Source organism: Zasmidium cellare (assembly GCF_010093935.1).
Source record: "Zasmidium cellare ATCC 36951 unplaced genomic scaffold M409scaffold_8, whole genome shotgun sequence".
Classification (NCBI taxonomy): Eukaryota; Fungi; Ascomycota; class Dothideomycetes; order Mycosphaerellales; family Mycosphaerellaceae; genus Zasmidium; species Zasmidium cellare.
In genome coordinates, this window is record NW_022986952.1 from 922,607 (window position 1) to 948,037 (window position 25,431).

Here is a 25,431-nt window from a genome sequence, read left to right on the forward strand (position 1 = left end):
ATCTTCTAATAGTAGTCTTTAGTAATATAAGATAACGTATCTATTTACAAGGCTAAGGCTATATTAGCCTTATTTAAGGACTATTATATACAGCTCCTTATATAGCTAGTAAACTTACTAGATCTTAATCTAATTAAGAATCTTTAGAGTCTTTTAAAGTATAGGGTTAGGCTTTATTTCCCTATAATAAGGGTAGAGGTTATTTAGGCTATATAGACTAAATAGATAAAGCTATCGACATCTAATATATTAAGGATCTACTAGAGTATTAGGGAAAGATATTAGGCAGTAATCGATACTAAAGGAGGCTATACAAAGTGGTGACCCACTTATTCTTCCATATATAGCTAGATAAAGGCTGAGAAACTAGCAGGGGTTCATATCATTCTTGCCAGAGCCTGTAGCATAAGCCATGAGATATCTCCGACCTTACGCGCAATGGTTTACCTTGCCCGCCTATCAACCGAATTCTGCTGCCTCACCCTCGCCATTTCAAAGTGGGTCTTCTAAAGAAAACCGAGGGAATAGGTGTGTGGCTGTGCGTCACGTGTGTGGCTGTCGGAAGTGAAGGGCAAGACATGGGTTGATGCTTGGCATCGGTCGAACCGATGTCTTTCTGTTGAATCCAACCACATCTTGCCACACTCGTCGCCATCTCAAACCGAGCCTCAGAGAGGATCTGCTCGGTACTGAACAGCCGAACTGCTACATTTCGTGTCTTGATTCGGCCTTTCGTCATGGCATCAGACTCCGCCCAGGCGGGTCAGGTATCCGTCCTGTTCGTATGTCTGGGAAACATCTGCCGCTCGCCAATGGCGGAGGGCGTGTTCCGGCATCTCACGGACTTCGGCACTTCCAAGCAGCATCCATTGATCAAGGAGGTCGACTCCTGTGGAACCGGTGCTTATCACGCCGGTGATAGACCAGACTCCCGAACGCTGTCTGTCTTGGAGGACAATGGCTTGACGAACTACAAGCACAAGGCTAGACGAGTGAAGGTGCCTGAGGATTTCGAGCGTTTCGACTACCTGCTGGCCATGGATGAGAACAACTATATCGATCTGCGGGATTCGGTCAAAAGAGCGCAAAATAAGGGTAGTCTGGGAAGTGATGCGCTGGACAAGGTGTACATGTATGGCGAGTTCGGTGGAAAGAACAAGAAGGAAGAGATTGTGGATCCTTGGTATGATGGAGGAAGAGAGGGGTTCGAGGTGGCATATGAGCAGGTGTCGAGAATGGGAAAAGGGCTCCTGAAGCATATCGAAGAGCGGGCTAAGGCTGCAGCAGATGGCAAGAGCGAGCTTTGAACAGTTCAGAACCGTCGACCACTTTCTGGAGAAAGCCAGCTCTTGACTTGCAGTGATGAATAAAATTCCAAACCGAGGACATCGCGGCGTTTGTAAAGCTGCTCATGTTACTTCTGGACGAAACGGTCTGGCTCTGCGATCGACTGCGGTCGACCTGTCGAACGTGAAACCTCGAAGTGAGGTGGTATTCACAGTTTCATGGAAATGGCCATTGCTCAGCAATTCTCGCTCAATCGTCCACTTTCACCCGCTTTGCAGTGTCGCGCAGTTCCCTGCACACGTGTGAAGAAGAGGTTCTATCTGAGCTAGATCTCACGCAGCGCACAACTTTGAATTCGCCAGCCAGCTTCAAAATTTCCGGAAACGGACAACGGACGACCTAGGCTTCATTTTGTCAGCTGCCATTGCAAGATCACTCATACTAGATAGAACGCTGGATCTCAATGCTATTGTAACGACGGCTTACGAAAGCTACGAAGATACAGAAGCAGAGAAATAGGATAGACGCGAGGAAATGACTATAAAGCCCCAGAGTCGACAATGAACAGCTAGAGACACAATCCGCAGCATTCAGCTTAAGCATCAAATCAACTCCCACATTCCCAACACTTCAGTACCAGCAGCAGCAGCCATGTCGGAACTCAAGAACATCATGATCTTTGGCGCGGGTGGGAGCAACATCGGTCGCTTCATCATGGACGCCTTCATCGAAGAGGGCGGCTTCAACGTTTCTACCCTCTCTCGCAAGAGCTCTCAATCGACCTACCCAGGCTCGGTCAAGAACGTCCGCGTCGATGACGATCTACCTCACGATCAGCTCGTGGCAGCGATGAAGGGTCAGGTGCGTAGCAAATGAACTAGAAATTGGCAACATACATGTACTCATTCAAGCACAGGACGTCGTGATCTCAGCTGTCGGTCTTCGAGGCGGCGCCTTGCCACTCCAGATCCAAGTCATTGACGCGGCCGTCGAAGCTGGTGTCAAGAGATTCCTCCCATCAGAGTATGGATTCGACAACATGGACGAGAAAACGGCGTGGCTTGTTCCAGCTTTCAAAATCAAGCAGAATGTAGAACATCATCTGAATGCAAAGGCCAGGGAGAATCCAAGCTTCAGCTGGACTGCTGTCGCTACGAGTATCTGGCTTGAGTGGTGAGAAAAGAACTTCCCCTACTGCTTCTTGCGCCAGCTGACTGTCTCCCAAGGGCCCTCGACGTCGTCTTCATCGGCATCGACACCGTCAAGCACGACGTTGCCTACTGGGATAATGGCACGCACACTCCAACCGTCTCCACGCTCCCCTACTCCGCCCTCGGCGTAGTCGAAAGCATCAAACACGCCTCCGAAACCAGGAACAAACGCATCTTCCTCAACCCTCTGACCGCCTCGCAGCGCGAAATCGTCGCCGAGCTCGAGAAGCAGCAAGGCGTCAAATACACCGAGCTGGAGCCCGTCGTTGGCACGAAAGCTATCGAGGAGGCGCATAAGAAATGGGCGGATTCTGGCGAGACGGATATCCCTGCAGTGCTTACGACTGTTACGGCGCAGATTCTGGTGGAGGAGTATGGCACGGATTTTGCAAAGGCGGGTAAAGGGCCGATTTTGGAGGATTTTGTGAAGATGCCAAAAATTACTTTGCCGGAGGCGGTGGCTCTGTACATTAAGCAGCAGAAGGAGAGGAAGTAGATGGGCTGGACATACTGAGTCGAATGGAGAGTCGTATTGATTAAGATCTGTGTCTCGCCGCATCAATCCCGCGATCAAAATCGATCCGGGCATCACACGACCAGAAGAGGCAGCTGAAGTCCAGGCGTGGCAGACGTTTTGGTTGGCTAGCGGATCAGCACTTCCAATTTACCCAGATCGGCGTTTGGCGAAAGTGGTTCGCTGCCCTATAAATGTCTTGCGACGACGGAAACCACTCTCATAAGAAGGAGGAAACACCCGTCGTCTGAAAATACAATCACCACCAGGAAGAAAGATACGTCCTATGGAGACATGTCCATCTCCAAGCCATCATCACATGCAAAAGACCCTTCCATCGTTCTCCACTGCCGATCTGGAGCCGTCCGTCCCGACGCAAAGCGCGAATCCCTTCTCCTTTGGCACAGAGGATGGAGACGTTTACATGCAACACGCAAGAGCGCCACTGGCTCCTTGTCTGGTCCGCGAATCGCAGAGTGGACGTTTGCACTTGCCTTGATGAGTGTACCACGCGGCCTTTGAAGGCATTATTGGTAGGAGGTATATTAATTTGGGAGGGTCGCCGTTCTTTGCGATTCCTCCTTCTTGTCCGTCCCCTCTCCCCCCAGTCTGTCGTTCCTAGCATTCTTCTTCGAGCTGCCCTATACATACATACCGCCATGGGCCGGATACAAGCTGGCGTCGCTGTGGGCGTCGTCCTGCTCAGCGGCGTGTACGCGCAGAGTTGCAACACTACCACGCTGCAGGCTTCGACTCCTTCGAGCGGTAATGTCGTGCTCAAGGACTTCAGCTACTGCGGCGGCACCCTGAACACGAGCGCGTACATCAACAATCTCGCCTATAACAAAAAGGTCACTCTATACTACACCAATGCACAAGGACAAGCGACGCCTCTGACTTCGATTGGCCTTGGCTACGACAGCAGCGTCTCGAGTTCCAACTACGAGCTCTGGACGTCCAGCACACCTGTGTACATCGACGGCATCCAGCAACTTCTCAACATCACCTACGACGTCGTGGACAACAACCAGGTCTACTCGCAGCAATTGAACCAAACCGTCGTGGCGAGTGGAAAGCCCGCTCCAACTCTACCCTCTCCGCCGAAGCCATATGCCACGCCCAAGGGTTTCAGCGATGATATCACAAACTTCCTCGACAACGCCGCCGGCTCGCAAGTCCGCGCGTCCTTCACGAAGATGTTCAGAAACATCAACCCGGCCGTGGCAGGAGCTGTCGATGGTGTGGTGGTCGCAGGCCGGAGTGGTCCATCTTTCGAGTCGCATGTCACCGACTACGAATACGACTGGGTGCGCGATTCGTCCTTGACGATGGAAGTCGTCCAGCAGTTGTACGATGCATCCAGCAAAGCCGGCGCTACCACTCAATACCAGAATGCCCTGTTCAAGTACGCCGCAGCCCGCGCCACCGAGCAGAACGATCCAAACCTGCAAACCGGTCTCGGTGAGCCAAAGTTCTACCTCAACAACACAATCTTCGAGAAGCCATGGGGTCGTCCTCAGAACGATGGTCCAGCGACCGCTGCCATCACGCTCATGGAGTTCGCGGACAGCTACCTGAAGAAAGGCGGCAACACCACCGCAGTGCTGCAGAAGATCTACGACTCGATGAACTATCCCAAGACCGCACCGCTGAAGAAAGATCTCCTCTTCGTCGCTAGCAACTGGACCAGCTCATCGTTCGATCTCTGGGAAGAGGAGAGTTCCGACCACTTCTACACCCGCATGGTCCAGCGCAAGGCCCTCGTCTTGGGAGCCAAATTCGCCAAGAGGTTCAACGACAGTCAGACCGCAAGCACGCTGCAGAGCGCCGCGGACGCCATCTCCAGCACGATGAGCCAATTCTGGGACGTAGGTCGCCAAATTGTGCTTTACGAGTATGGCCCAGTCCTCCTCGGCAAGTCGAGCTACCTCGATGCTGCTGTTCCTCTCGGTGTCATTCATGGATATGCCGGCGACGGTGTGTACAGCTACACGAACGAGCAGCTTCTGAGCACGATGGTTCGCTATACCACGAGCTTCATCAACGTATACCCGATCTTCAACAAGACTCAGAAAGACTCGTCTGGTCAGACTCTCGGAGTCCCGATTGGTCGCTACCCCGAGGACGTCTACAACGGGTCGGCGACTGAGGCCAACGGAGGTAACCCATGGTATGTAAACCCATTCCCTGCCTAATCGGGCATGTGCTGACTCTTTTGCAGGTACCTCACCACAGCCGCCGTCTCCCAGTACCTCTACGCCGCGTCCGCCGAATTCACCTCCGCGGGCAAGCTCACCGTAACCAACACCTCCAAGAGCTTCTTCGACTACTTCGCTCCAGACGCAGGCGTGAACATCGGCCAGACGTACCAGCACAACAGCACGCAGTTCAACTCCGTCATCGACAGCGTCAACGGCTGGGGCGACGCCTTCATGCGCACGATCAAGTACTACACGCCATCCGACCAGTCGCTGACCGAGGAGTTCGACCGCGACAACGGCACGCCGCAGGGCTGCGCGGACTTGACGTGGTCGTATGCGAGTATCTTGACCTCTGCGTTCCAGCGGGCCAAGACGAGGAACAACAAAAAGTTCGTGCAGGGCCTGGCGAATCTGGGATACACAGAGAACTCCTAGAAAGCGTCTCTGTGGGGTCTAGCCGTGGGTTTCGGGCCGGCATTGGGCGGCTTGCTAATTATGTTGTAATGCGGAATCATGTATATGTATCACGACGCCTCAGTTCCGCGGGTGGAGAAGACCTGCGATTTGGGGGCATTGATGTCGATAGACGAAGCAATGTCGAATGAATGATTACGTTTCTCAGAGCTTGCTGTGTCTTTCGGTCGTATTGTCTGACGAGAGGTAATCGATAATCCAGCGTTCGGCGTGTTCCCTCATGGTCTTGGAGAATTCGTGTCCAGCATCCGGATCGACGATGTCCGTTAATTGGATATTCTGATCTCTCGCCCATCCACTCTCCTTATCAATCGCCCTCTTCAACCACTCCAAGAACACCTTACTCTGCGCATAAGGAACGAGTCTATCCTTTCCCCCACTCAAACAAATCACCCTCTTCCCCGCAAGCGTCCTCTCCAAAACCGGCCGCAACCTCCCCACCTCCTCCTCCGACAGCTCATGCTCATGATCATTCGGCCCATACACATCCAACTCACTAAGCAAAATCCCCGCCGGATCGTACATCTCCACCGCGGCGACCAGCGCCTGCGGGAAATCTCTCGAACCCAGGAAGTCCCGTCCGGGTGGCTCCGTCGTCAGCGTCGAGGGGACTTTACTCCGCACCGCGCGGTCCGTCATGAGCCGCACGTAATCCGGGCAGCCGACGATGATCATGCTGGCTCGGAGACGCGGTTCGCGCATCAGTGCGATCCACGAGGCGTGTCCGCCGAGGCTGACGCCGCCGCAGATGTGGTCGTGGAGTTTGTAGGGGAGGTACCATTCGATCTGGGTGATTAAGAGACTCAAATCGTGGGCCGTGCCGGAGTACGTCGAGAACATGTCGGGTCCGTGGGTGGGGTTGCCTTGTTTCCAGGAGATGTTGTTGTTGTTTTCGACCATTCTGGATCCGTGGTTCCTCTGGTCGAAACATATACAGATCAAGCCTTTTACTCCTTCGCCTTTTCCTTGTCGATGGCTATTCCATGCACCCAACAGCCCCGCCGCGGTGTACGCCATGCTATCTTGTGTATCCCCTCTTCCGTGCAGCAGCCACATGCAGACGATCTCGGACGGGTGTTGGGCAAGTTCATCTTGTCCGTAAATTGTGACGAGGAGGCCTCCGATGTTGTAGCGTTTCCAGGAGACGGGTTTGACGCCTTTGAAGGCTTGGTGGGTTTGGGGGAGAGGCGAGGTGAAGGGTGATTTGGTCGAGTCGAGGCGGAGCGCGTGGGACCAGGTGAAGGTGCTTCCGCCGGCCATTTCGGAGGTGCGTTGCAAGGGTATGTACAGAGGAAGATGGGACTGATTTATTCAAAACGTCAATGGGTGAGGTCGAGAGCTTTAAGGTGAGGTGAAGGCCTCGGCTCTCATTCGGAAGTTTCCTCCGACGGCCCGATGGGGGGCTCTCTCTTGCTATCACTCTCTTCCTACAATCATCTTGTTGTGACATTGATATCTTACGGCATGCTCTAATCTATGATAGCGAGTCCATCAAGACCGCTAGGAACTTGCTGTTACTCAGATGGCTTTCCCCTTTTCACATATCTAATTCAACGCAGCAAGAGTCTCACCAACCACCGGGTTGATAGGGTTCACTGCAGTGCCCGCTGCCAGTATCCTCGACTCGAAAAGATATTCCGCACATGCTGCCGTCGTGCCAATGGCCGCTACAGTCCATGCCCAAGGATTGACGATCTCGAAAATCGAAGGCCAAAAACTATTCTTCTGCAGCTGATACAGCTCCAGCTGAGCGTGCTTGTCCCGATCCTCCTTCGCATATCTCTGCGACTGATACGCCTCGTTCTCGCGGTCTCCGCCAATCCATCGTAGGAAGAAGTAGTTCGCCGCAGGACCAAGGAGTTGAGATACATGGAATAGTCCGCATCCGTAGGTCCACAATGGGAACGCTAGGTGGCAGAGTGCGTCGCCGAGATAGTTTGGATGCCTCACGATGCTGAAGACGCCCTTTCTCAGAAGCTCGCCGCTCTCTCCTTGCTCTTTCTTGACAGCCTCTCGTTCCTTGTGGGAGGCGAGCTGCCAGTCTGCGATGGTTTCGAGAGCGAAGCCGGCCGTGAAGAGTCCAGTTGCAGCCCAGCGTGCTGGGCCTTCCCAGCTTGCCGGAGCTGATGAGAACCCAGAGAGAACGTCTGTACGGAATGGCATGGTGAACGGGATTGAGATGAGCGTTTGGAAAGCTGCTTCGAGGCCGAAGAGAATCGAAGCCTTGTTCCAAAAACCATGTTCGCGCTTCACACCCTCATATCTCGGATCATCCTTGCCACGCTTGACGCTGCGGCTGATGACCTGGTATGCGAGCCTTCCGCCCCATGCTGTGACCGCGCCTAGGAGTACTTGTTGAGAGAAGCTGAGATCTTTCACGGCGTCGAGGATAGAAGCGGGTCGAGTGAGGGTCGTATGCCTTCCAACAGCCGTCCACCATGCATTCAGAACCATTCCGGTCGGCCATAACCAATCCTTGAGATCGAATCTGTTCGTTGTCCGAGCGATGCCATAGGCGATCACACTCAGGCCTCCTTGTACTCCGAAGGAAGGTAGAATCAAATGTCTGAGGATGCCAATGGCGTTCGTTATAGTCGCTGGCCTTAGGAATGGTTCAGACTGGCGGACTGGTATGTCCACTGTTGGGAAATCCGACATGGCGGATGCTGTTGCGGTCATGTGTGATAGGAGGCGAGAGGAAGAGAAGAGGAAAAAGTTGAAAGGCAACACAAGTCTCGCGTAGATGAAGCAAACGCGTCGACAAGCATGAGCGGCATATGACTTCATCTGTGGTTCTCTACGATGAAGCCGAATATCTTCCGCGACATCCTTGCGAGTGGGTCTCCAGATCTCGACGACCGTCTGGGGTACATTGCATCAACGGAGCATTCGTGTTTCAAGGAGGTCGATACTGATGTTGAAGTCGAGGCAAGTTCAGCGAGTGATACCGGTGTTGAGTCTATTGGAGGAAGGGGCAGCCTGCACAGCCTGACGCTCTTAGTGCGGACAATATTCATTGCATTCAGCATCTCCTCTACAAAGTCGCACTGCATACCCATCACATCATCGCAACAAGACTTTCGTATCTTGTTGCATCTAGTTGTAATTTTTGCGGCCACCTCAAGCCTTGACGTTCGCGTCCTCCACATGAGCTTGTGCCCTTGGCTCCTTTTCATCGATAACATATTCGCCATAGACACCCCTCGCCGGAGGAGGAGTACGTTTCTGTCGTCCAATCTTGTACCAAGGCAATTCAAACAATGCGTCGATCTCCTCAAGCGTACGGCCGGTTGCCTCAGGCAGGAAGAACCATACCCATACAAGACCGAGCAGAGTGACCGCAGCGAAGAACCACATGGTCCCAGCTGTTGTGAGCGCCAAGAACATCTCTGTGATTGCCTTGTTGCTGCCGTACTGATTTGCGAAGTGGAGGGTCATCGCAATACTGCTGCCCAACGCTCTGATCCTCAGGGGGTAGATTTCGGCGTTGATGAGGTACTGGAGGGAGTTCCATCCCAACGCCCAGCCGAAACCTGAAAAGTAGATCATAGCGATGGCACCGGTGGCCGCGTGCTTCTGACTAGGTGACTGGACAGCACCCGCAGTGCCAACGGAGGGGTCGATTGTCAGGAACAGGGCCATGTAGGTCATAGCGACGAGCTGGATGGTAATGCCGGTGCAGAGAGCTGGCTTTCGACCGGCGATGTCGACCAGCAGGATAGCGCTGATGAGCGAGCTGACAAACTTGACGATACCGAGAATAGCCGTCGAGAGTAGGCCTTCGGACGAGCCCTTAACACCAACGATGGAGAAGAACTGTGGCGCATAGACGGTAATGGATCCAGCACCGCTCCACTGCGAGAGGACCTGAGCACCAAAGGACAACCAGAGTCTGTATCGGTTGCTGGGGATCAGGAAAAGTTCACGGACGAGGCCGAACTTGCTGGTGCCCATTGTTGCTTCCTGCTCCTGTTCGAGTTGCTCAGAGATGTCTGCAATCTCTCTGGCGATGTAGAGGTCGTCCACAGGTAGCTGGCGGATTGTAGCCAGCGCGTGTCGTGCGTCTTCGATGCGACCCCTTTTGACGAGCCATCGTGGAGATTCAGGCTGGAACCAGCTCAGGACGAAGATGATGGCTGCGACATACAATGGAGTTGAGTTTGGAATGATCCACTGTGCCTGGCTGTTGTTGGAGATGTGAAGAGAACTACCATACGAGGCGAAGTAGCCGCTGTTCAAAAATCAGTCACGAGTGCGACGAAAGACGGTTGGGCGATCGACTCACATCATGATTCCGAGGTATGATGCACCTGCAAAGAAGCCGACGACCAGCCCACGAATGGGATAAGGTGCAATCTCAGCCAGATACGCAGGTCCAACGACAGCAGTCTGGCCGATGCCGACTCCAGCGATGAAACGACCTGCATAGACCTGTCCGAGGCTGCCGTTGGCTCCCGCTGAGATGAAGATGGCGAGTCCGACAACCCAGAAGAAGATGAGCTGCCTCGCCGCCCACAGACGTCCGAGACGATCAGCCATGAAGAAGGCGACCATAGCACCAAGCACGCAACCAATCTGCACCATCGAGGTGATGTTGCTCAGACGGTTGGCTTGCTCAGACTTGGACAGCGAGGGATCTTTGAGATGGAAGAGATTGGAAAACGACTTCTGCGAGGCTGTCGTTCCGATCAGACCTTCGTCGAATCCACGGGCGGCGCCCAGGAGAGAGAAGGCTACCAATTGTCAGCGTCTCGTCGATGTATGTGTTACGAGGGATGACCGACTCAACACGGCAAACCATAGCCTCCAGTTGTATGCCTCCTTTGGAACGTCCGAGGCTGGTTTGTGGAATGGGTTCTTGAGGAACTTCTTGCCCAACATCTTGACAAACAGACCGACCGTCTGATCTGGTAGAGGTAAGGAGACTCGATGATGGGATGGTGGGTTCAGGAGAGTAGACAGACAGACTCTTCTCCAGGTCTCTCGTTAGCTCGAGCCGATCTCATATACTTTAGTGATTGTGGAGAAAAAGGCTGGCTTACCCCTCGTGATCAGCTACACTCGATACAGCTGCTCGGGTGGATGTCCGGTAAGAATGGGCTGAAGGTCCAGGCTCAGCACATAGACCACTTTCTATGTGTCGGGGCGACTCCGAGCGGGCGCTTCAAACCATGGAATACGGATTTAGAGGATTCGGCGAAGAGGTTTTGAATTGTACAAGATGGTCTTTCTTTTGTTGATATGAATATGAGAACCTCGAGAATGTGTTCGACTGATGTTCGAGTCAGTATGCGATTTCGCTGTGATCAGCGAAAACGTGCTGTAGTGTTTCACTAGCGTAGACTCTACCAACACACAGAGCCATGTGTTGACAAGCGTCGCTAAGCTTCCTGCTGTTCTGACGGTTCCGACTCGGCGGATCCGCTTGCTACTGCTGCGTAAGCTGTGCCGTCCATTCCTGTAAGTGAATGGCTGCGCAAGGCTGTGATTGGTCGTGCCGTGAACTATATCGCAAGGAAGACTGGAGTCGATTATGAGTCGCCTGACCCCATGGGGTGGAGTTTTGTGGGGTCGGAGGACATTGCACATCGGAGAGCCGCTTCTGGAGGCATGTATGAAGCCGTGTAGCCGGACGTTGATATGGGTGATCTCGGGGTTGCGCCGAGACAGGAGAAGGAAGGCATCGAGGGGAGGCATCTGTGTCGTCTCTGTGGTCAAGGATGGTGGATATAGATGCCGTCGTCTTCTTGGCTTGTTCTTGGCTTGCGAAGGAACCACACGGGTCTCCATCACACTCGTTGACTGGGTCCAATTGTTGAGGTCCTATGAACATGCAGCATAGCATGCTTGGCAAGCTTGCCGTCTCCTTATGCTTGCTTAACTTGCCTTCGACCATGGCCATGAAAGGCTTGGTGCCAGAGTACTCATGGTATGGTGACCACGTTGATGATGTCTGGAGTTTCAAGCTGATTGTGCCTGTAGGGATTCTCAGATGCACGTTATCGATCCTGAGCGCTTCCCACTGTCACCAAACCGCAGTATGTCAATCGAATTTCTTATCACTTGACAATCTGCTATCCAGCCGCTAATACTTTCAAGGCTACACGCCCAAGTCTGCGACAAGAGAGCAAGCAGCAGCTTTGGAAGCTGGATGCGGCATTGCCCATACGGTCGTCGTATTGCCAAGCGTCTACGGCACAGACAACTCAGTTCTTCTGGATGCCCTGAAATATTTCAACGGGACAGCACGAGGAGTCTGCGTTGTAGATCCGGACAGCGTCAGCAACGACACACTTGCAAGATACCACGAAGCAGGCGTGAGAGGTGTACGCGTGAACTTCGGTGCCAATGGGAAAGATTCCGATATCGTCGAAGCGGTCAAGAAGAATGCGGCGGTCGCCAGAAGGCATGATTGGGTTCTAGAACTCTGGATACCACTGAAGGCATTCAAAGCGCTGCACTCAACCATCCCTGACCTTGGCGTCCGTGTCATGGCAGACCACTTCGCACATGCCGAAGTCGGTTCGCGTGTTAACAACACCCTCGATACTATAGATCCGTATCATATGGAGGGGTTCAGCGAAGCCATTGATCTCATCTCGAGGAAGTTGCTCTTTGTCACACTTTCGGCACCTTATCAATGCTCGAATGATGCCCCCCTGTATCAAGACATGCGGGTCGTGGCTCAGACATTGATGATCAATGGTCCTGAGATGGTGGTTTATGCCAGTGGTTGGCCGCATACTGTGGGTCAATCAGGCAACTCAGCAGCAGGACGGCTAGTGCCGCAGGACTTTTTGAAGGTCAATGACTTCGCCCTCATTGACTTGTACAAAGAATGGGCTGGGAGCCCAGCTCAGGTCCATCGCCTGTTTGTTGACAATCCCAGAAGGCTTTGGCAATGGACCGATCCAGACTCGTGAGGATTGTCTTGGATTTGGAAACAAGCATGTCATCAATAATAATCTGGTGGATGACGGTTGGCGATCCTGCAGATATACATCGGCTTGCTGCGCGATATCGGGAGAGGGAAAGTGTTGGGCATTCTCTCAAAGTTGGCGGTGATCCAGAAGTCGACGCTCGAAGTCTTGCTGGAGGCTGTCCATAAGAAGAGTCTCTCGTGTGGTGAGAAGTAGCAAAAGCCGGCAAATGAAACTTTCATCCAAGTTTATGACAGACGTTCGAGTGCCAAGCCCGACACACGGAATAAGTGGCTCATGGGGGAAAGATTTCGGTACTTTGAGCATCACTCCAAATTCCATCCAAGGACAGAACGTCGAAACAAATACGTTATTCTTTTGCTGATAGGAGAGCCCTCCTGCGAACACTCGAGCTATGGTTCGGCATTTGTCCAGGGACGTCGGAACTGGTCCGGTCACGTGGTGTTCATCGGTCAATTTGCCGACCAACCATCTCTGGAAGAGTTTGAAGTACAGTGGTACGGCAAATCACCGTTCAGCTCCGGTTCTACCGGTTTCGGTACGAAAGAACATCGTAAGAATCGCCAGGTATAAGAGTCAGTCGTGCAGGACTTCAGTCGAATTATATCAGCATTCTCGACAACTGCTCCCCACAGCCAGCCTAACACCTTTACCATGGGATCTAACGGAACTTCAGACATTGTGAATGTCTCGGCGGAGGCAGCCGAAGTCTTTGCAGTCAATGTGCTAGTTGCCAATGGAGTACCAGAGAAAAGCGCCAAGATTGTTGCCAGATGTTTAGTGGCGGCCGATTTGCGAGGTGTCGACACCCATGGAATCAACCGAATCCCATCTTATATGACGAGAATGCGACAAGGCTTGCTGGACGTTAAAGCAGAGCCAGAGCTCAAGCAAGTCACGCCTGCTGCGGCTCTGGTAGACGCAAAGAACGGATTCGGATTTCTTGCCTCGCAACTCGGGATGTCCAAGGCTATCGAGATGGCTCAGGCGTACGGCATCGGCATGGTCAGCATAAAGCACTCGAACCACTTCGGCATGGCGGCGTGGATCGTAAAGCAGGCTCTCGATGCTGGAATGATGAGCTTGGTTTTCACCAACTCCTCGCCGGCTCTCGCACCATGGGGTGGCCGAAACAAGCTCATTGGCGTGTCACCACTGGCATGTGGTGCGCCAGGTGAGCATGACTTCATTCTCGATATGGCGCCTTCCCTCGCAGCTCGTGGCAAGATCTTCAAGGCCCAGCGTCGTGGAGAAAAGATCCCAATGGACTGGTCACTCGACAAGGACGGCAAGCCCACAGATGATCCAACCGCTGCTCTTGGAGGTACTATGCAGCCAATGGGAGGACCAAAGGGCTTCGGTCTCGCAGTAATGATGGATGTGTTCTCCGGTGTCCTCTCTGGATCGGCTTTTGCAGGCCATGTCACAGGCCCGCTCAATGTCACCGATGCAGCAAATGTTGGCCACTTCCTTGTCGTGATCAAGCCGGATCTTTTCATGAGCACTGCAGAGTTCCGAGAGCGCTTGGAATACCTCTACCAGCGAGTTACCGGAGCTGAGAAGAGCCCCACAGTGGACAGAATTTACTTCCCAGGCGAAATTGAGCAGCTGAAAGAACAGGAGCGAAGAAAGACTGGTATTCCATTCGTTCAAGCTGAGATTGATACCCTTAATAAGGAGGCGGCATCGGTGGGCGTGAGTGCTCTCCCGGTATTGTCCTAGGGAGCGAATGTTGGCAAGGCAAGAACGGTCGTATTTGAGAGCGCATGTCAGGTATTTGGAGGCACAAATGTTGTGATTGGGTATGCATTAGGGAGGTGCAATTGGAGTCATGAGGAAGAAGGAGTTGAGAGCGACAAGTACTCGTCCAGATGAAGTGCAGTCTAGAAAAGTGGGTCTGCCAAGCCCGATCTGTTGGAGAAAGTAAAAATAGAATCAGCATCAACAACAACGACGTGACTTCTCCCAAACACACACGTGCGCTTTCGCACACCGAGACCGAGACAACATCAAACGCGAATCCAGCTTCTCCGGGAGGCATCATACTGCATGCCATCAACTGCACGTAGCTGGACTGGATCGCTTCCAGACTCAAACCCCATGAACGCCTATTCGCAACCCGGCCACCTAATCTTACACGCCAGTATGACTTCCGTCAAGTACCCATGGATATGTTACCGCAGAGAAACTCGGTTTAGATGCCGGAAGTAATCGCTTTAGCAGCGCGAGCTCGCATCTCCACGGATTCCAGAGACCCGATGGCCACGCCAACGCTTTCCATACATATCTTGGCATGGAGTGGGAATTCAGCATTTGAGTTCGTCAGAGTGGCCCATCTCTCCAATGGCGATGCTTGAGCCTGTTTAGTGTGCCCATATTGCCGGCAGATTGCCTCCAACGTATGGCCGTCTTCGGTCTGGGGACATCTTTCCAAGTCGTCCGTGGCGCTCGCCTGATGGTGTTTCTGCCAGTCGAACAGAGCTTGCTGGAATGTTTGAGTTGCTTCAAATCGAACAGCTGATTCGACGAATGTGCAGTCGATCTGTAACATCGTGAGCAGCCATACAAGCAGGACGCCCAGCGGGTTACCCACCGTCATTGCAACCTGTTTCGTTTCAAGTTGCTTGACAGATTCCGAGGAGGCCACGACATAATTGCCGGGCGAGCTGAGCGACGCGCCGTCTCGTTTAGTGCTTTGGCTTTTCGACATGGTCGATCTTTTGTTGCCACGGAGAGGAGGGTCTGAGTCGACAATTCAGATGCTCGGTCGAGTCGATATAAACGGCAGACGTATAGCAGTGTGGAAGGGATGGCAAAGGGTCATCCAGGCGTTGCCCATCACTGCTACCTGCGCCGGGTTATATGTCCGCATCGATACCGGATTACCAGCGATACTTGGAACGCGACGTCTCACTCTGATTTACAACACCCATGCCTGCCGAGCCGTCACCAGAGCGCAAATTCAGAGACCACAGACCGACGATCAACTTGCCTGCCGACCGCCCCTCCGCAGGATGCTGGACGCGATGGCTCCCGGCGTCCTTTCCGCGACCTGGTCACGTAGGAGACCTGTGCGGCAGCGCTGAGTGGCTTCGTGCAGTGCGCCAAGGTGGACGCGGCGTCTGCGGAATGTGCGCTCCAGCCAAATGCCGGCAGATTGGAAGAACCTTAGTACTTGCCGTTGATGTGGGTTGGTCTTGTGCAGTGGGTGCGAGCCGCAATCAGGGCAACTAATCCCAGGAGGAGACAGCGTGCAGGATACATCCTCAGATTGTCTGTTGGCACTCGCTCCCCACGAGTGAGCTTATTGCACGGGGCGAAGATCATTGCTAGTCGCGGGTGCTCGTCTACAGTCCACACGAGCTAATTGTCTTCGCTGGTCGTCGGATTCCTTGTCACCCGCGCATAACGAAGTTAAAAGGACTGTGAGTTTGGATGATGCGAGCCGGGGAACCGCCAACGGGACCAGGATCACACTCCAGGCATCTCAGCTGAACCGTTGCAATGGCACCATTCAGTCGTAGCACCCTGGAGCCCACCCGCGTCGATGGCCAAGACTACCGGCACGAGTCTCGGATGTGCCTTGATGCCATATCTTGGCCTGACTCCATGTCAAATGAGACCGTAAGGCCGAATCTCAGTCACGAGCCTTGACAGCTTGGTTGGCACAACCTTTTGGAAGGCTTGGGGCATGCAGCACAACCTTGCAAGCCCCTACAATGGGCAAGCCCCGACACTTTGGCAGCCTGAGACCAGGAGCAACGTCGGCCTTGTCAGACCGTACTTGGTCACCCCATGCCGGCTGCGGTGTGTGAAAATCGCTGCGACCCATGGAAAGTTGGCGGCAGGGATCAATCGCTAAAAAGGCTTTCTGAGCCTTGTGACTACCCTCGGAAGCTGCGCGAACAACTTCATCTCACTTGAGTCCTCGAAAGGATCCCGCCGCACCCAAATTCTGCGTGGTCACATGCTGGCGCATCATGCAGGAGAGGTGTAAGAAGCAGCTAAGAATATTCGATGGGCTGCATTAGTGACTTCGTGGCTTGCGGCACGGTCCAAGCGCAGCCCACAACAACCACCAGGAACGGCTGCCACGACCAGGGCCTCATCCATTCCGGGAGGCCGCCCTCGCCTGTTACCACCAAGATTTGCGGTTGGCGTCCACGATCGTGCCGCCGCACCATGATGATGGGCGCCCTCTGCACAGGAGCAGGTGCCCGTTGGTTCACCCGCAGGGCTGCCGGGGCGTTACTTCGAGAGCGTCTGTCAGATAGCGCCGCATCGTGCACCAAGAGCAATGCGGTCTGACGAAATAAACGTTGACGCCGTCTGCGCGGTGACAGCGGCGCGACGGGATGGCACACCTGCAGCTCACTTTCAGCTGGGCTCATGCAGCCTCAGTCGTTTTAGCACCGTGCCAGGCCACAAGATTGCGCCTAGTATCTGTGATCGTGCATCAGACACGCAATACTGAGGTCATGCGGCTCTGCCAGTGCACTGAGGCATACGTTAAGGAGCAGACGCGGGAGGTTGCCAAGAAGTCAACCCCCAGGATCAGGGACTGTGTCGGCAGACAACCACACTAATTTCAGGGCTAATTATCATCATTGCTCTAACTTCGCCAGCGGAGGCTCCCTGAATGCAGGACCAGCTGCACGCGGCTGGTCGTGCTGCAAGTCAGACGCTTTGCGCTCGCCCATACCAAGCACCCTCTGCTAGTGCCACTTGTGATGTCCTCCTCTGCGTTGGCTCAGATCTCGCCCTCGACACCTCACTGGACGCCCCAACTCTTCTGGAGTCGCTCACACGCTGCGCTGCAAGGTAGTCCGCATGCTGCGTGCTGACTTTCTGGACTAGACTAACTCTGATGCTTGCGTGTTCTTGAACTCCTTCTGGGATCTTCATCTCGGCCATTCGAAGGCGGGAGTACACCGCGCATGAATCCGAGGAGCTACTGATTGCAAGAAAGTGCTCCATTGGTGTTTGCGGCTGTTGCGTCTGCTGGCGTCGGTGCTCGGTCAATTGCAAGAGCTCGTCGCTGCCGTTACCATTCGGCAGTATGCTTTCGGCGCTCTCAGGCTTGGGGAACATGTCTTCGAAGTCTAACGTCGAGACGCCGTTGACGCTCATGTTCTTTGCTGCCCGCCGAGAGTCCGCAAGAAGAGCTTCTTGCTCGATCAAGGTTTGCATCAGCCGGGTCGCCTGGAAGATGTTAGTGGATGCAAGCCGAGATTCAACCTCTTTACTTGCCCTCGCTTGTTCGTCTTGAGTAGCTGCGTTCATGTTGGAAGCCTGTGTCTCGTGCACGACGGGTGTGTCAACAGCAGGAGATGTTGAGGTAGGTAGGCGTAGGAAATCAACGAGTACCGCAAGACGTAAGAAGTCACCATCTTTTATCTTCTCACCACGCAACAGAAACGCATCGACACCAGCGAGACTGTTTCAGAGACACGCTTACCTTCTTCCCAAGACGGCTAACCTCACTATAGGCGTTGTGTATAATCACAGTATCGTGCATCGCGGGTCTGGAAAAACGCGACCATCAGAGCTCGAGCTCAATAGCTTCTATCCAATGGTATCGCCACCGACCCCTTGCAGCAAGGAAGCTTGCCCTGGAAGGGCAACACGGACCTGCGTGCGGCAACACATGACAGGTCAGAGGGCGACCACGCGATCTGGCAATCTTACCTTGCGTCGACGCATTGCCAACAGCATGGTGGGTGCCCGTATGCAGGACCAACAAGCTGCATGTGAGAAAATTGCCACTTCAGACACTATGTGCATATGCAATGCAGTGTTGGGCTAACATTAGGGCTGCGGAATGGTATCGATCGCGGTCATGTCGACAAAAACACAACTCTTGACGACGTCCATCATCCCCTTGCCCCTATCATCTCGGTAAGTGAAGGCAACTCGCTGGGCGGCAAGGCTGGATGCAAGTGCAGCCGGCCGACTTCAGTCAAAATATCGTGTCGCGTACAACATCATGCTTACCTGCATGCTGCAACAATATCTGCGAAGACGAATGCCAGAACGCAAACCGGGGCAGAGCAGAGCAGGGCATGTCGTCAAGACCGAACGTCAGAACAGGGCGCGGCCCGACCAAAGCCGGATGGGAGCACGGGCATTCCGACCGGAATTTAGACTCCACGACCCCTGATTCCCTCGTGCTCCCTCCAAAACATCTCTCGTCTTCAACTAGTCTCCTGCACCTCGCCTTACCCCACAAACGAACGACGACATCAAAGTGACAAATCAAAACAACCCCATGAAGTCATCCCATCGATATCCAAATCCAGCAGACCAGCCCAGCAGTGCAGCAAAGATGAGAGGACCTCCCTTCTCACCGGTGTTTCATGCGCTAGAGTAGAGTAGCCTTACTCCGAAATCTCAGCACCACCCGAACGATTTTGGACCAATCAACCGCCCTCCCCAATTGATTGTGAGTGAGGCAATGCAAAGCTGGAGCTATGGCCTCTGAGTTCATGCGCCGAGACTGGATTCCTCATCGTCGGGTCAACCAGCTGGGCCGGTTGGAAAGGCTGGAGTGTTGGTTGGTTGCATGGTTGCGTGCGTCAAGCGCGGCTATCGACGTGGACGTGGGCTGAAAAGGCACATCTGCGTTTTCCCATCTCGGCTGCGTTAGTGTTGATGAGGAATACATCTGCAGCGGGAGACCACAAGGCTAGCCGTGGTATTGACATCTGGTGTCACTTCCACGTGGCCTGGTTTACGGATCGATCGTCCTCTTGATGAGACGTGGATGGAACGACCGACGGACGGCTGTACGACAGCGGAGCCGCCGATCGTGTACCACTGCGTGCGATTCATCACCCTTGCAACACGTGGCTATCCTTGCCAGAGGTATTTGAGAAAGGATAGGAAAAGGAACCACGCAATGACGCGGCAGTATGTCCATCCATCCAGTTCTAGTAATCTACAAGGAAAAGACAACACAAATGCTTCCTGTCGTCTGATGCAGCATGCAGCTCTACTGCAGGGGCGCGCTTCACTACTAACCAACCACCCATCTACAACTTCGAGCTGAGGACCGCCCTCATGCGCTTCTCAACCGCCTCCAGGTACTCGGTCGTGGTGACGTAGTCGTTCTTCTTCCCACAGCTAATTGCCAAGTCCTTGGTCATGATGCCCTGGTCGTTGACGACGTGGACACAGGCCTCTTCGAGACTTTCTGCGAACTTGACGAGTTCAGGGGTTCCGTCGAGCTCACCACGCCGGGCGAGACCTCGGGTCCAGGCGAAGATGGATGCGATGGGGTTCGTGGACGTTGGGTTGCCCTTTTGGTGCTCGCGGTAGTGGCGTGTCACGGTGCCGTGGGCTGCTTCGGATTCGAAGGTCTTGCCGTCTGGAGTGACCAGGACGGAAGTCATGAGACCCAGCGAGCCGAAGCCCTGGGCGACAATGTCGGATTGGACATCACCGTCGTAGTCTGTTTCACTGTTAGAAGCTGCGGCTAACATTGTGGAATAGGTTCTCTCACTCTTCATCGCAATAAGCATGCCGCCCTCATTCTTGATCATCTGCGCGACCATGTCGTCGATGAGACGATGCTCGTACCAAAGCCCCTTGGACTCAAATTCCTTGCGATAATCCTTCTCGTAAATCTCCTGGAAGATATCCTTGAACTTGCCATCGTACTTCTTCAAGATGGTGTTCTTGGTCGTCATGTACATGGGGTAGTTAAGAGAAAGAGCATGCTTGAACGAAGCATGAGCGAAACCAGCAATGCTCTCGGTCGTGTTGTACATCGAGAGAGCAACACCACCCTGGTGCTTGTCGGTGAAGTTGAACACCTCAATACTCTGCGGCTTGCCACCCTTGGGGGTGAAAGTCATCTCAAGCTTGCCAGGTCCCTCAATAACCTGGTCCTTCGCACGGTACTGGTCACCATGCGCATGACGACCGATCACAATCGGCTTCTGCCATCCCGGCACCAATCTGGGTATTCTCGGAATCACAATCGGCTCTCTGAACACAGTTCCCCCCAGAATATTCCTGATCGTGCCGTTCGGACTCAACCACATCTTCTTCAGCTTGAACTCCTCCACGCGCGCCTCATCCGGCGTGATGGTCGCGCACTTGACGCCCACGCTGTACTTCTTGATCGCCTCGGCGGCGTCAATGGTGATCTGGTCGTCCGTCTCATCGCGCTTCGGCAGGCCCAGGTCGTAGTACTTGAGGTCAATGTCCAAATATGGATGGATGAATTTATCCTTGATGTCCTGCCAGATGATGCGGGTCATCTCATCCCCGTCGAGCTCCACGACGGGGTTCTTGACTTTGATCTTGGGAATCTGCGAGGCCATGGTGCGGCGTTGGACGAGTTTCGCGGCGATGGGGCGGGGGAAGGAGCGGGCGGCGGTGGCTACCGTTGGACGGGCAGCTGCAGCGGTCGATGCGTATTGGTGGAGGAGGGGGGCGGTGAGAGTCCTGAGGGCAGACATGGCGAGAAAGGAAGGGCGGGAGAACCACAGAGGGTTATAAAAGATGATCAGTGATAGGTAGGGACCAAATAGCCGGTTGACGCCACCACGCAGCGCAGCTCAATCGCCCGGGTATTAATCTGTCGCACAGCTTATGTCCCGTTCGTCCCTGTTGCTTCTGCTTTGGCTGTGTGTGGTGTTCCCGCGCGTGCTGCTGGTGATGGCCCTCGGGTAAGGCAGAGACTGGAAGTGAGCTTCTTTAGCTGCAGATGTCCGCCGACAACGGAGCGGGGTCCTGGCGACGGGCTAAAACGACATACGACACTTTTTACTGCCGCGATGGCGCCGATGACAGCGTTGGCATATGAGAGACGGCGAGGTGATGTGAAGTGATGTGAGGCTGACGAGGTAAAGTTGGACATATAAATCTGCGGTTCCAAGGCTTGTTTCCACGTTCGGCAGGCTGTTGCCGTCGATGCCTGTTAGAGTTGGAAGCTTGATGTTGTTCCTCGGCAGTAGAAAGTGACATCGAGCCAGCCTTAGAGGTATAGAAGCAAAAAAGAATGATCTTGCCAGGAAACCATGTCGAGACAGACTTCCGTACCTGCATCGAACAAGCGCCTCTTCATCGGTTGGACATGCTGGAATATGGGCGCCACGATACTTGACGAAGTGGCAGAGGCACGTATAGACGAGGTGGCAGCTCGTGATATGATGTGTTATACTAAGTCACTTTTCTCATTCCCTATCGTACGCATCAAGTCCTTCCAACGTCTGTTGCGTCTAATGTAGAAATCGATGCATTGTAGTCTGAACACAAGCCCAACCGAACATCCCTAACATACAGCAAGCATGCCTCATCTCTCGAGGCGCCTCGCCAAACCCCCAACGCCGTGCCTGGTCCAACACGACAGGCTGAAATCGCTCCTCATAACAGTGGGTATAGTGCAATGTCTACCTCTTGCGACCCTTGCCCTTGGCTTTGCCACCTCCAGAGGCATTGGTGTCGACACTAGCCGCGCGTGAGGTACCGTTTGGCGTGCCCTTGAGCCCATTGACAGCCTTGGATTTGGCACCATTGGAAGGACGGCCCTTCTTCTTTGGAGCCGCTTCCTCTTCCTCATCGTCGTCGTCATCCACAGCACGCTTGTTGTTCTCCTTGCCGGTGTTGCCCTCCATCTCACGAGTGACGGTGGTGATGAGGGTAGCACAGCGTCGGCCCAGCTCTTGAGGCGTGCGAGAAAGGAAGAACCAGTCGAAGCGGAAGAGGGGGCTCTCGCGAATCTCGTCGCGAATCTTCTCGTACAGGCCTTCCGTGTCAATGCCATACTTGTTGAGCATGACAAGCAGGAATCGGTCCTCCTCCTCGGTGTACACCTTCTTGTTGGTAGTGCTGACCGTGTAGTTCAGCTTCAGCTGTTGTAGTGGTACGCGGTACATCGACAGCTTGCGGCTCAACATTTCCCGCTGCTCGATGACTCGCGCGGCGCGTTGCTCACCCTCTTTGATCGCCGCGATGTGCTTTTCGTAGTTGTGGATCTCCTTGTATCGCTTCCAGAACACCTTGGCGTAGTCTTTGATCTCCTTTGCATCCTTGGAATCGACCTCGAGGGCGATCGACTCGTAGTCATGGCGACCATACTTGGCGCTGCCGTTGATGAACTGCTGAAAGTCGCGCTTGTTCCAGTCGCCAAAGCCATCGTTAGCGAGCTGTTCTTTCTCAGCAATCTCCTCCTCGGTAAGAGGCTCCGCATTGTCAATGTTGCTCTGTTCGAGTTCTTGATCTTGGAGGCGTTGGTCCAGGGTATCGTCGTCACCGTCAGCAAGAGGCGCTTTTATGCCGTTCTCCTTTCTGAACCAGGCGGTCTCCTTGTCTTGAAGGTCACCTAGGCGTGGCGAGAAGAATTGGTAGTCGTGCATGGCCATCTGCTTGGGTGCGCGTGGGACCTTGGGCTTTGGCTCCGGTCGAGGACCACCAGTCATGAGTGCGTTTCGGTAGTACTTGTCCATGGAGTATGACTGCTCCTTGCGCTCACGCTTCGATGGGTTGATCCAACTGATGCCGATGTCCTTCTTGCGGTTGATGAAGCTCTCACCGTTCCACTCATAGGCGCCGCCCGCCTCCGAGCTGAATTTCTGAAGATCGTCAAGGCCAAGTTTCTCATACTTCGCGCTCATCTCCTTTGTACGCTCCTCGCCTCTCCGAAGAAGCGCATCGAGGTCATCGTCCGACGTTCCGGGTTTGCTGAAGGCGCCATAGCCCTCTTTCTGCTCGAAAATCGTCTCGGCGCCATGCTGGATCATTCCCAACAACTCGTCTTTGGAGGCAGCTTGCTTAGCCTGTTGCTGTGCGCGGCCCTGTTGAATGACCAACTGGTCGAGGCGCAACTTCTGAGCGGCGCGCTGAAGCACCTTCTCTTCAATCGCATTCTCAGTCACGAATCGGAATACCATGACTTGCTTGGTCTGACCAATACGATGGGCACGGTCCATGGCCTGCAAATCAGCCTGTGGGTTCCAATCCGAATCGAAGAGAACGACAATGTCGGCAGACGTAAGGTTGATGCCCAGACCACCCGCACGAGTAGTGAGCAAGAACAGAAACTTCTCTGACCCCTCCTTGTTGTACTCATCGATCGCTGCAATACGGTCCTCGTGGGCCGTAGATCCATCAATACGGCAGTACTGATATCCCCGCATGACAGAGTAATCTTCGAGAATGTCCAGCACACGAGACATCTGTGAAAAGATGAGCACGCGACTCCCTTGGTCCATCATACGCTTGAGCAGCTTGTCGAGCATGACCATTTTCGCTGCGTTGTCGACGAGATGCTCGTCGGTCGTGTATGGTGGGCCAGGCTCAGCGCCATCGAAGAGGTACGGGTGGTTGCAGCACTTGCGCAGCTGCATGACAATGTTCAACAGTCGCGTCTTGCTCTCTTTCTTTCCAGCAGCGCCATTGACCGCGTCAATGTCCTTTTCGAGGATGTTCTTGTACCACTTGATCTGCATCTCGCTCATTCCCACGTAAAGGTTGATCTCCTTCTTGGGCAGTAGGCTCTTTTCCACGTCGCTCTTGACACGGCGCAGCAGGAACGGTCGCAGTACGCGGTGAAGTTGCTGAATGACGGTATCCTGATCGGCATCTTGGTTGTTGAACCACTGGTCGAAAGCCTCGGAGTCGCCAAAGACGTCGGGTAGCAGGAAGTTGAGCAAGGCCCAAAGCTCGTGCAAGTTGTTTTGCAAAGGCGTTCCCGTGATCAATAGACGGTTACGTGAGTTGAAGATTCGAATGATCTGCGCAAGTGAGGACTCCTCGTTCTTGATTCGGTGAGCCTCGTCGATGATGATGTACTCCCAAGCGAACTTCTTCAGGTGGCTCTTCTCGCGGAGAATCATCTCGTAAGAAGTAATGCAGACGTCGAACTTCTCATCGACAAGACGCTCGTTGATCAGCTCGTGACGCTCTTCTTTTGCACCTTGCAGCACAAGGACGTTGATCTCAGGTATCCACTTGGCGAATTCGCGCTTCCAGTTGTCCAGGGTCGACTTCGGCACGGCAACGAGATGAGGACCAGTAATGCCCTGCATGAAGCGCAAGTATCCAATGAAACTGATCGTCTGCAGAGTCTTGCCCAACCCCATCTCATCAGCCAGAATGCCAGAAATTCCGTTCTCGTGAAGGCTGATGAGCCAGTTGAGACCTGCGACTTGATAATCCCTCATCTCGCCTCCCTGGATGTATTGTGGACTGTCGCGGAAGATCGTCTGCTCCGCCCTGCCCTCCTGCTTTCCTTGTCGCAAGAGCTCGGCGTCTTCTTCCTTCTCAGTCCGCCGCCGCCTATCTCCTGAAGCTCCACCCTTACGCTTGTTGCCTGCAGTCTTTGCAACCTCTTCTTCATCTTGACGGTCGATCTCGGCCATGATTTCTCGGATCTTAGGATCGGGATTTGACTCGATGAAGTGACGGAACAGGTCTGTTAGGCCCAATAGGTATCTGAACCGCCGAATGGAGTCGTCGTCCTTGTTCTCGCCCAAACGATCATGCTTCTTGCCAAACATGCTCTTTCGTAGCGCATTACCCTCCCATCGCTTCTTGCGGCCATCAGTCTGTTGCGCGTCACCCGCGACACTGTTGGCTGTGCCTGTGGGATTGGACTCGGAATCTGTGTAATCAGGTGTGTCGAGCATCATAGTGTCGGGCATGCTGCCGTCGCCGGCACCGATTGCCTGAGTGGCACTCATGGCGAGCAGCTACCTCGAAGATATCGAGTCGGAATATGAGTTGTTGGGAACCTCCTGCGCGTCTCAAGCTTCAAGATCGTCTTGGTCAAGTTGAGATGGGATTCCGATGCGCGT

The 25,431-nt window shown here is 53.9% G+C and overlaps 12 protein-coding genes across 12 annotated transcripts; 5 read left to right on the top strand and 7 right to left on the bottom strand.

Annotated features, from left to right (window-relative positions):
* Window positions 1-737: 737 nt before the first annotated feature.
* M409DRAFT_52028 (uncharacterized protein) lies at window positions 738-1,307 on the top strand (the record flags this gene model as incomplete). The annotated part of the gene is made up of 1 exon (XM_033811965.1): window positions 738-1,307. The coding sequence occupies one exon, from the start codon at window positions 738-740 to the stop codon at window positions 1,305-1,307; it is 570 nt and encodes a 189-aa protein (XP_033671184.1).
* A 631-nt stretch (window positions 1,308-1,938) lies between these two features.
* M409DRAFT_19898 (uncharacterized protein) lies at window positions 1,939-2,994 on the top strand (the record flags this gene model as incomplete). Its single annotated transcript, XM_033805145.1, has 3 exons — window positions 1,939-2,148; window positions 2,204-2,460; window positions 2,514-2,994. The coding sequence occupies 3 exons, from the start codon at window positions 1,939-1,941 to the stop codon at window positions 2,992-2,994; spliced, it is 948 nt and encodes a 315-aa protein (XP_033671185.1).
* A 677-nt stretch (window positions 2,995-3,671) lies between these two features.
* On the top strand, window positions 3,672-5,648 carry M409DRAFT_52030 (glycoside hydrolase family 15 protein; the record flags this gene model as incomplete). The annotated part of the gene is made up of 2 exons (XM_033811966.1): window positions 3,672-5,182; window positions 5,234-5,648. The coding sequence occupies 2 exons, from the start codon at window positions 3,672-3,674 to the stop codon at window positions 5,646-5,648; spliced, it is 1,926 nt and encodes a 641-aa protein (XP_033671186.1).
* A 183-nt stretch (window positions 5,649-5,831) lies between these two features.
* M409DRAFT_64615 (uncharacterized protein) lies at window positions 5,832-6,947 on the bottom strand (the record flags this gene model as incomplete). Its single annotated transcript, XM_033816152.1, has 1 exon — window positions 5,832-6,947. The coding sequence occupies one exon, from the start codon at window positions 6,945-6,947 to the stop codon at window positions 5,832-5,834; it is 1,116 nt and encodes a 371-aa protein (XP_033671187.1).
* Window positions 6,948-7,232: 285 nt separating this feature from the next.
* Window positions 7,233-8,345, bottom strand: M409DRAFT_64616 (uncharacterized protein; the record flags this gene model as incomplete). Its single annotated transcript, XM_033816153.1, has 1 exon — window positions 7,233-8,345. One exon carries the CDS (start codon window positions 8,343-8,345, stop codon window positions 7,233-7,235), a length of 1,113 nt encoding a protein of 370 aa, XP_033671188.1.
* Window positions 8,346-8,807: 462 nt separating this feature from the next.
* Window positions 8,808-10,568, bottom strand: M409DRAFT_64617 (uncharacterized protein; the record flags this gene model as incomplete). The annotated part of the gene is made up of 3 exons (XM_033816154.1): window positions 8,808-9,918; window positions 9,973-10,420; window positions 10,472-10,568. 3 exons carry the CDS (start codon window positions 10,566-10,568, stop codon window positions 8,808-8,810), a joined length of 1,656 nt encoding a protein of 551 aa, XP_033671189.1.
* Window positions 10,569-11,581: 1,013 nt separating this feature from the next.
* On the top strand, window positions 11,582-12,610 carry M409DRAFT_19903 (uncharacterized protein; the record flags this gene model as incomplete). The annotated part of the gene is made up of 3 exons (XM_033805146.1): window positions 11,582-11,616; window positions 11,670-11,725; window positions 11,787-12,610. The coding sequence occupies 3 exons, from the start codon at window positions 11,582-11,584 to the stop codon at window positions 12,608-12,610; spliced, it is 915 nt and encodes a 304-aa protein (XP_033671190.1).
* A 672-nt stretch (window positions 12,611-13,282) lies between these two features.
* On the top strand, window positions 13,283-14,350 carry M409DRAFT_19904 (uncharacterized protein; the record flags this gene model as incomplete). Its single annotated transcript, XM_033805147.1, has 1 exon — window positions 13,283-14,350. The coding sequence occupies one exon, from the start codon at window positions 13,283-13,285 to the stop codon at window positions 14,348-14,350; it is 1,068 nt and encodes a 355-aa protein (XP_033671191.1).
* A 472-nt stretch (window positions 14,351-14,822) lies between these two features.
* M409DRAFT_19905 (uncharacterized protein) lies at window positions 14,823-15,338 on the bottom strand (the record flags this gene model as incomplete). The annotated part of the gene is made up of 1 exon (XM_033805148.1): window positions 14,823-15,338. The coding sequence occupies one exon, from the start codon at window positions 15,336-15,338 to the stop codon at window positions 14,823-14,825; it is 516 nt and encodes a 171-aa protein (XP_033671192.1).
* Window positions 15,339-16,606: 1,268 nt separating this feature from the next.
* M409DRAFT_52035 (uncharacterized protein) lies at window positions 16,607-17,911 on the bottom strand (the record flags this gene model as incomplete). The annotated part of the gene is made up of 2 exons (XM_033811967.1): window positions 16,607-16,865; window positions 17,331-17,911. 2 exons carry the CDS (start codon window positions 17,909-17,911, stop codon window positions 16,607-16,609), a joined length of 840 nt encoding a protein of 279 aa, XP_033671193.1.
* Window positions 17,912-19,659: 1,748 nt separating this feature from the next.
* On the bottom strand, window positions 19,660-21,093 carry M409DRAFT_36027 (uncharacterized protein; the record flags this gene model as incomplete). The annotated part of the gene is made up of 2 exons (XM_033810493.1): window positions 19,660-20,078; window positions 20,130-21,093. The coding sequence occupies 2 exons, from the start codon at window positions 21,091-21,093 to the stop codon at window positions 19,660-19,662; spliced, it is 1,383 nt and encodes a 460-aa protein (XP_033671194.1).
* A 933-nt stretch (window positions 21,094-22,026) lies between these two features.
* Window positions 22,027-25,317, bottom strand: M409DRAFT_19908 (uncharacterized protein; the record flags this gene model as incomplete). The annotated part of the gene is made up of 1 exon (XM_033805149.1): window positions 22,027-25,317. The coding sequence occupies one exon, from the start codon at window positions 25,315-25,317 to the stop codon at window positions 22,027-22,029; it is 3,291 nt and encodes a 1,096-aa protein (XP_033671195.1).
* Between the last annotated feature and the right edge of the window lie 114 nt (window positions 25,318-25,431).